The sequence below is a fragment of the Berghia stephanieae genome, chromosome 8, assembly GCF_034508935.2.
Source record: "Berghia stephanieae isolate SIO BIC M18660-M18661 chromosome 8, UCSD_Bste_1.3, whole genome shotgun sequence".
NCBI lineage: Eukaryota > Metazoa > Mollusca > Gastropoda > Nudibranchia > Aeolidiidae > Berghia > Berghia stephanieae.
This window is the reverse complement of record NC_088367.1, coordinates 23,677,900-23,687,899: the sequence shown is the minus strand read 5'-3', so window position 1 is coordinate 23,687,899 and position 10,000 is coordinate 23,677,900. Positions and strand designations below refer to the sequence as shown.

At 34.4% G+C, this 10,000-nt stretch overlaps 1 protein-coding gene across 1 annotated transcript in view; it reads left to right on the top strand.

Moving 5' to 3' along the window:
* The window catches only part of LOC144978402 (xylosyl- and glucuronyltransferase LARGE1-like), a 30,792-nt gene that overhangs the window by 875 nt on the left and 19,917 nt on the right, over positions 1–10,000 (top strand). The window contains exons 2-6 of the mRNA XM_078924382.1: positions 2,759–2,855; positions 3,361–3,472; positions 3,957–4,071; positions 4,997–5,168; positions 6,528–6,562. Coding sequence (XP_078780508.1) covers positions 2,759–2,855; positions 3,361–3,472; positions 3,957–4,071; positions 4,997–5,168; positions 6,528–6,562 — 531 coding nt within the window. The remainder of the gene's footprint in view (positions 1–2,758; positions 2,856–3,360; positions 3,473–3,956; positions 4,072–4,996; positions 5,169–6,527; positions 6,563–10,000) is intronic.

Here is a 10,000-nt window from a genome sequence, read left to right as displayed (position 1 = left end):
CACCGTCCTGTAATGTAATGTCTTAGTGGACGATTTTCACCGTACGGTGATAATAGTGTGGGAGAATATTTTCACCATATGGTGATAATAGTGTGGGAGACTATTTTCACCGTACGGTGAAAATAGCCTGACACACTATTTTCACCGTACGGTGATAAAAGTGTGGGAGACTATATTCAATATAATGGTGTAGAAGGCTATATTCGCCATACGGTGATATTAGTGTTGGAGACTATATTCACTATAATGACGTGGAGGGCTATATTCACTGTATGGTGATAATAGTAATAGTGTGGGAGACTATTTTCACCGTACGGTAAAATCTTGGTGGACGATTTTCACCTTACGGTGATAATAGTGTGGGAGACTATTTTCACCGTATGGTGATAATGGTGTGGAAGGCTATATTCACTGTACGGTGATAATAGTGTGGGCAACTATTTTCACCGGACGGTAATATCTTGGTGGATGATTTTCACCGTACAGTGAAAATAGCCTGACACACTATTTTCACTGTACAGTGATAATGGTGTGGAAGGCGATATTCACTGTACGGTGATAAAAGTGTGGGAGACTTATGTTCAATATAATGGTGGGGACGGCTATAGTCACTGCACAGTGATAATAGTGTGGGAGACATTTTCACCATACATGATAATGTATCTTGATAGCTAACAAACTTTGCGGCATTTGTCTGTGTTGAATCCATGACCTCAAGAAGTCGGGGGGAGCGGCTCAAGATAGACATAGAGATTGAAATCACTTTTTCTCGAGTTGTGAATAGCTCATACTCATACAGTAGACCACGCTCTCCCCGGCCTGGTGGAGTTGTTGTACCAGGAAGGTCGCTGGTTGGAGACCCCATCGCCGCCACAAAATTGGAAAGCTTTATCGGTAACTGTAACCAATTCTGAATCCGCCATCCCGCCTGTATTACTATAGATTTGGGAGCCTTCCGAAAGCTGATTGTGCTAAGGCAGGGAAAAAAAACAATAAAAAAAAACAACGCTAGGACTGCTTTGCACTGCCTTTCAATACCTCACAAATCAAAATGGCAGCCGAGAATCAAAACAATGGTCAAATTAGGAAATTTTAAACTTTCACAAATCTATCAAGGTTTGTTCTATATGATGATAAATTGAATAAATAAACGTCTGACAAAAGGTCCAAAGTGAAAATACAAATTGAAAGAAATGCTATATAACCAGGAGTTTTCGGGAGGGCTCTCTAGCTTTTGTTCTCCGCAAATTTTTCTTTTTTTAAAACTTGTCTGCACGCAGGAAGAAATTGATGTCGGATCGAATTCTGGATGCTGAGGCTACTACTGAGTCCATTTGGCACTCAGGCAGTGAGCTGATAAATGGCCAAGGCCTAGGGGCTAGTATCTGTGACCCGATTTTTAGGACTTTTGAGTGTTGGGTCTCAGAAAAAATTCCATATATATTTTGTTTTTGTATATGGTTGGATTTTCATGATTTATTTCTTTTTCTTCGGAGGAATTACCCTATTGTTTGGTGTCATTTATGTTTAAAACATTTCCAATTAAATGTAGTAGAATCTCTTTTGATCGTAGATGAAACAGGGTATAATTTAGCTTTGGATAATTAAAAATGTGCACATAAAGCAATGCAATACGGTACAGAAAAGTCTCAGATACTGGTAAACAGCAGAAATGATGGACATGCAGAAATTTCAATCGACAATGAAAAACTTGATGAATTGTTAACATTTAAATACTTGGGTGTTCTGCTAATTAGAGATGGTACCAGTACAACTGAGATTAAGGCAAGAATAGGATTGTCAACAGCAACACCACCGAGACTGACAAAAATATGGAGAAGTCCAATCAGTTTTGAAATAAAGATTAAACTGTACAAATCGCTGGCACTTTCCATTTTACTAACTGCTGACATTTTAGTAAGGATTTTCCTGGGATGTGAATATGAGATAAAACTTTGCCCTGAATTTGATTTTATAAATAAGTTAAGATGTTAAATTATGTGCACTAACAGGAATTTTGATTTGTAAATTTCTGATTCTTTAATTACGTAGTGTCTATGTACACGGTAATTGGTCTGCTGTGATATAAACAATATTAGATCTCGCTGTCTTGTACATATGTGTGTGTGTGTGGGCAAACATTTTCCCATTTTATCTTTTTTTAAATTTTCAAAACATCCACTCTTGTTCTAATGTTTGTTCATTATGATGCAGGTAAGGGTTCACAGTGGAAAGGTGTACCCTTGTAAAGAATATGTAAGCATTAAATACCAACCATCATGTAACCTCAGTGGTGTAATATTAGCTTGTTTGACCAGTAATCCGGTGTGAAGTTCGATCCCTGGTCGAGGCATTCTGAATATTTGGGGGATATTATTTTCTTGTATTTTTATATCTGATTTGTCTATCACTGTTTCATACACACCATTTTCAAAATTTTTCATGAAATTTTATATAAAGGACACAGACTTTGATTTTTTTTTTTACACTCAAACTCAAAAGCAAAAATTACATGCAATACATAATTTTGTGCAGCTAAACAAGTTTAACAAAGCAAGAATAAGTTCTTATAGCTATAATAAATGATTTTCCTTAAAATTTTGTGATGTACTAAACAAAACAATAAGAAAATGATTCATAGTGTCGTAACGAACGTGAACGATTTTTCTATAGTTGTTAAGGAGGGATTTTGTAGCAGTTGTGTGTTTTTTAAATGTTATTATATTACCATTTTTTCACTTTTAATTCAACATTACAGATGTTTAGACCAAGGAAAAAAGTTTTGATTGCTCTGTTGGTACTTGGTGCTTTCCCTGTATTTTTTATGCTGTCTGAAGTACTAAAAGATGAAAGCGGTATGTCTTTTCCTTTTAATAGTCTATGTTTAAAAATATTTTAATGCTTTTATGAATTATAACTAGTATTTATTAAAATCATGATTTCAAAGCAGTTGTAATATTATGTATATATACAAAAAGAATTCCATTATTATTATATTTATTTGGTTTTCTTTTTTCTTTTCATGTTTTATTTGTTTTTATGTATTTTTCATTAATTTTCTTTTTTTTTTTGAGAATGTGTGTGAGTGGTAAACACAAAGCAATACCAATAATAATAAATTTTTACTTGCAAAAACAGGTGAAGTTAATTTACTTCAGTTATATAAATGTTATTGAGTTTGTTTTTTATTTTATTTTTTTTTTTTGTGTGTTACAACAATGTTAAAAGTTTCTGGATTCATGAAGGTAAATTCACATTTGTAATGTAATGGATTAAATTTTTACTGCCCTGAATGATAGAGTAACAGCTCTGACAAGGTGATGAAATAATTTTTATGATGAAATCTTTTTTCTTATCCAGCTTTACATCCTTCTTCTAAAGAGAGGCTTGCAATGAGTTCCATGGAGATCAAGTTGGCAGAAAGAATCCGAGAAGTGGAAGATCAGAATTCAGCTCTTCGTAAAGAATTAAGGTAGGTTATATTGTCATTGGGATGAGGAATATTCCTTTAAAGTCATGATGATCATGGGTCTATTCTTCCATAAGCACATATTTTAGTATAGTGTCTAACCGTACTTCAGTGCCTTTCCGAGTGGGATAGGCATGAATAAGAACTGATAAGAGAGGCTGTTGTTCACCTTTGTAGCCTTTTATTTAATTAGAGTGTCTGTATGTATTCCATTATAGATTATAACAAAATATCTAGCCTTACATCAAATACTTATGCAAAAGATGTAGGCGTATAGAAGACACAACAGCTAAGCTAGTCGAGGATAAAAGTATGGTGTAAAAAGTATCTCATATATTGCTTTTCAATGTTGGCTGAGGACAGATTGTGTCCAAAGCTCTTTTTTATTACATGTTTTGTGCTTTTTTTATTTAGATGTTGAAGTTTATTTTTGTTAAGTACTTTATTACCCTGTCCTATGTACTTTTTAATCTATGATTCATTTCAGTCACAATCAAAATGATCTACTGCGTCTCCAAATGACCTTGGCAGCAACAAATGACACTGGAGGACCGTCGAAATTCAAATGTATCAATGCTGAGCCTGATGTACCAAAATGTGAAGTAAGACTCCTAATCTTAAAGGGAAACGTTTGTCAGTTTTTATTTAAATTTATGATTCAAACACACTCTGAAAGATCAATTAATGCCTCTAATGAAAAAGTGCAAACTTTTCTATATCATATAACAATAGAGTTTATATTATGAGACATTTTACACTCTGTAACTGTCCGTACTGAGATAAAATGGTTTTGTCTGGATTAATTTTTCTTTGATTTTATTTTTGTTTGTTTCTTCTTTGCCGAATTTGAAACAAAATGACCATGCCCTGTGTAGTATATTGTGGAGCAAAACTTTGAGTCTAAGTTTTTAAAATCTAAATCTAATGGACTTGGTACTCTCATATGCAAAGGGCGATCGAGAAACCTGGATTGGGGATCGCAGAATATCATTGGAGTATGGCCACTATTGTTATAGATTGTTTTTTTTTAATGAGAGTTTATTTTTTTTCCCTTGTAAATCATCTCTCTGTTTAATGTCATATGTTTATGTGCTAATTTATATCATGTCATGTATTAGCTGGGGAAATGTTAATGCTTTAAGCTCGAAGGAAAAAAACAACGATAAGTATTGAATTGTAAGCTTCAATTGTAAGCTGCTACTGCTACTGCCACTTATGATAATAATAATACCTACATCAACTACATCCCTCACATTTTGTATTTATTTCTAATTCCATTGTATTTATTCTCTAAAAATAGTCTACGCTTTATTTTATTTCACTTTCTACACTGCACTACAAAGTTCCTCCTCGCCTCCCTTTTTAAAAATATCTATTTGTCTACTTTAATTTCTGGTTCCTTACAAAGGAGCATACTATTTTCTGCCCCATCAATATGATTTTTGCATTATTAATAATAGAATACAGTTACTTATTATTACATGGCCTTTCTTGTATTTTGTTCTTTTTTTTTTCTATTCATACCAGATCATACACATTGCCATAGTTTGTGCTGGGCATAATTCCACTCGAGACGTTGTGACATTGATTAAGTCTGTTCTCTTTTACCGTCACAATCCTCTCCACTTTCATTTCCTCTCTGACTCAGTGGCTGAGTTGATTCTACGGAAGTTATTCGAGACATGGAATATTGCAGAGGGTGAGTTCATTATCAATTTATATTTGCATGGTTGAATTTACAACATCGCCTGCTTATGATAAACCTCTTGGGGTCAAAAAAAAAAAAAAGAAGCATATATTAGTAAAGTTTATCATAACTATTTTCAAGGGGAAGCATCATGGTTTAACAACTTTGCCAGTGATGAGGAGTAGTAGTTTGTGCCACTCATGTTTCTATTCTATTCTAGTTCTTCAGAATCATTCGGCTCATGGAACTGGAGTTTATCCCGGTTTCTATAGCGTGATGTGGACAATAGCAATTGCTTGCTATCCTTTTGATAGGACGCTAGTCTATCGCAAAGTACTTTCTGCCAAATCTAACAGACTCAGCTACCCATTCACTGCCAGGTGGACAGGAGGGTTGGGAAAAAAATCTCGACTGCACCGCACCCGGGATTGATCTCGGTCCCTTTTGTGTGTAAAGCAAGCGCTCTACCAACTGAGCTATCGGTACCCCCACTCATGTTGCAGTCTATAAAAACATTATGCCAATCTTCTGCCATCTCTCCACCGCTGCAGTCTTCACCTTTGAACACATGTATCTTGACAGGCAGGCATTTGTAGATTTCATCGGCCTCGCATGTGAGTGTCTGCAACTGATTGGGGTAGGGTTGTGCATGAGGTGGTGAGAGAAAGCAACTATGGCAGAGAACAATTTATTTTAACCTGACTGAGACTGATTCATGTTTTCGTGGACGAAAAGTTTATTTCAAACTAGATTTTATGCTAAGTGGGTTTGTCTTATCTGGACTCCATTATCAATACTTCATGTATAGTAATAGAAGATTTTAGATTGAGTGACTTTTATTCCATGAAGAGACAATCATTGAAAATTAATGAAATTGCATTGATACAGTTTTAGTCTAGAATAATATTTACAAAAAAACCCCAAAAAAACAGAGCATTTATATAGAGCAGTATCCAATAAACACTGTCAAAGCACCTTACAAGGGGTCCCTAACCAACAGCAAGAGGACGAGACATGATGCCTGTTTGTTGATATTACAATTTTATATACCAATAGAGACAAAGCTGTTAATGGTCAGCTACTCATTTTACACCTAAGTATGATAATAGAATGTGACTAAAGGGCTTTTTCCTAGGACTCAGCTTTATGCTGCTCAGAGTGGGACTCAAATCCTGGACCAAAAAAAAAGACCAGGATATGTAGGTCTTGTGTGCTGCAGCTCAATCCTTTTCTAAAATTGTGACAATTTTTATTCATAACTTGACCTTTTAACTTTTGCCTTGTGATTCGTGAAGAAAATGTTATCATGAAAAAAAAAAAAAAAGATAATCTTAGAAGTTTTTATTTATGATTTTCTCTTCCTTCAACTAGTTTACACAAGTTTTTACCCAGCTGATGCTGTAAAGGTAAGAGATACAGTCTGGTCTTTAAAAAAATGTATTCATTTCTTTATTAATTAATGAATTAATTTATCTATTAATTAATTAATTCATTCATTTATATTTGTTTTTAAATTTATTCATCTACATTTTTATTTAAAACGATGTCATATAATAGTTAAAAACTGAGATCGATTCAATTGTGATTTTTTTTTTTTTCTTGAGCACCCCCTGCCTGGCAGTAATTTTTAAACTTGGTCTTTCAGATTTAGCGGAGAGTACTTTGCGATAAACTAGTGTCCTATCTAAATAGTAGCAAACAATTGCTATTGTCCATTTCACACAATAGAACCCTGGTTAACTCTGGTGCATTGGGCCTAATGGCTGTGAAGGACTACCAACAAAATATACCAAATATACCATATATGGTGAAAAAAAAAATTTGACTCCCTGAAGTTAGTGCAAATGTAGAGCTTTTTTTCTGAGTGAAAAGTGGTTTAGATTTACAAAATATGTTAAGGGACAAGGATACAGGTTAACTTAAAACTTGAGCATCTTTAAAGCGCAATATCCACTTAAGGGGCTCAAAGCTCTTAACAAGGAGTCACTAGCCAACAGCAAAACTTAACTTGTAGTATGAGACTTAATACTACCTTTTTATTTTAGTACAGAGACAATGTTGTTAATTTCTCTTAATTCCCGTTATTATCCATTCTGCCCTAACCAACAAAAGGACAGTATCTGGGCTGACCCAGATCCAACCAGTTTTGCCGCAATCGACACATTTAGTTTTTTCATTCATAACTCTTTAATTTTATTACATAGTGGAAGTCTTCTAACATTAAATAATAGCTAATGACAAATTGCGTTTTTCTGTTAGTCGGCGATTTCATTGACGTAATATGTTGCGTAATATTTTGAGATACTGTTCTTTCTTGGTTAAAGCCAAGCAAATAACTCTACCTGTAACCAACAAAAGGACAGTATCTTATACGACCGTCTCACATACTGTTCACCCTGGTTAACCGCAACGCAAAATGCCTCGTCCGTATTCACCAAAAGAACAGTATCTCAGTTAAGAATATAGCAAAATACGAATAACTCGATCGACAAACGTTTTACGTCAGCGATGGCGAGCACTCGCCATCACGGACGAGTGAGAGGCAAGGCTAAGTGTGGTTGATCTGGCGTGAGGGGAATGAATAAATTATCTCCGTCAAGTTTGTAGGCGTGCCTCTGATATAATATTAATACATTAGACTATTCCTCAATCTTTTAGACCCTGACTCCTTTTTCAAGATGAGTCTATTTTTATTAAGCATAATAGCTTTAATTTACGCTTATTGATGATTTTGGCTATCTTGTAAATTAGACTTTAATTGTGTATCAGGGTTTTGTCATTGTACAACGATATTGGGGTGAGTGAGTGATAGTGAATTAAACCTAAGAATAGCTGGAAAATAGGGAATGTCCCCCTTCCCCGCCCCCAACACGTACAACACACATACCTTTTTGTTTTAAAATCAATATCTTCATTGTCATAGGAAACGAAAAGCATGAAATGGAACGAAATCTGTTGGTACATTTATACTGAATGAAATAGGCGACATCATTCTTACTAAATTTAAAAAGGTGCCCAAATTATGAGCTAATAAGATGAACAAAAAAAATATTTTGTCTTTAGCTAATTTCGCCCACAGGGAGTTACAATAGTACAATTTAGATAAAACAAGGGAATTAATTAAAAGTTCTGCTACATTAAATTACGAATTTTGCTTATTTTATTCATTTCTATGTACATAGATTGTATGGTGTTATTCACGTAGCAGCTTGTTATGGAAATATGTTTATCAATGATGACGCTAAGGTTTTTTGATTTATTTGAAAATTCTGTTGTGCTATTTCCGAGAGTAATAGGTGAATTATTTGCCTTCCACACATTAAAATCTCAGTTGTACTATCATTTACTATCATTTAATTTTAACTTGTTATGGTACATTCAAGATTTAATCTCATAAAACAGCTCGAAATTCGTTGTATTAAGAATTGTAAATTACTTAGGGGTACTGAATCATAAATTTGCGTATCACCAACATTAAAATGATAACTCAGATTGAATCTGGATATCACACGAGAAAGGGGTGCTTATACAGAAAAAAAAAGGACAGGGCCAAGAACGCACTCCAAAGTTTAGTAAAACTTGTTCTGACTGAATACCATTCTCCACGGCAGTCTGCCATCGATCCTGTAAATATGGTGTAATCCATTTAAGGGCAATTCCTTTTACGCCGAACTTATTTTCTAGTCTTCTTAACAAAATGTAATGGTTAATTGTGTCAAAGGCATCTGAAAGATCTTAAAGGCATAATAAATTGATATTGTTAGCATCCGCATTATATAACAAAAGATTTTAAGAAGCGCCGTTTCAGTACTGTGTTGCTGTTTGTAGGCTGACTCAACTGTTGTTCTTAAGATGAGATAATTGTGTCAGTACTACCTTCTCCAAAAGTTTGGACAAAAAATAGAAGGATGTGTGGAAAATGAGAGATATGAAGACGATGAAAAAGAAAAACACAAAAAAACCCCCAAAAAACAACTAAACAAAAAACGCCTGGACAGACAGTCACACCGACACCCATACACACACACAAACGCACACACACACACACACACACACTAATTAGTTGAAATGAATGAAAAATAAGTATACTTAAGTTAGACGTTTGGTTGAGCATCCGACCAACAAGCAAGGGGATCAGTTTTTTATTGCCAGCTGTATAAAGTTTTGTAATGGTTTTGCTTTCTGTTTTTTTTTTCTCATTTTTTATTACTTGTTTATAAAGCCCCTCTGCCCACCAATCAGCCACTAAATAGCTAGCTTGATATGTTGATCTGGTGGAAAGTAATACGTGAATATTTACAACTTTTGTCATAGATTAGATTGATTTTGAACTCAGTGTCTGCAGCAATTTAGTCTTTAATCACGGGCGCATAATTTAGTCAAAGATATAAGAACTGCAATCCAAACAGTTGTTAAAAGCAGGAATTTCCACTTTTAACATCCAACGGAGAGGTCAAACTTAGATGTCGCTGGGTCAAACATACGCGTTGTGGTATGTCACTACTGCTGTCGGATGTGAAGGTCATTCGTTTGATTCTATATAGAGTATGCGGTTAGACAAAGGGAGTTAATTTTTGACATTTTACACGGTAATTTATTTATTTATTTATTTATTTATTATTATTATTATTATTATTATTATTATTATTATTATTATTATTATTATTATTATTATTATTATTATTATTATTATTATTATTAATTATGTGACCCTCCGCCCCGAACGGGGGGTGGGGAGGGGGGGAAGAAAGAAAGAAAGAGAGAGAGAGAGAGAGAGAGAGAGAGAGAGAGAGAGAGAGAGAGCTTGTGCATTGTAGAGGGCGGGAGCTAAATAGAATAAAGAT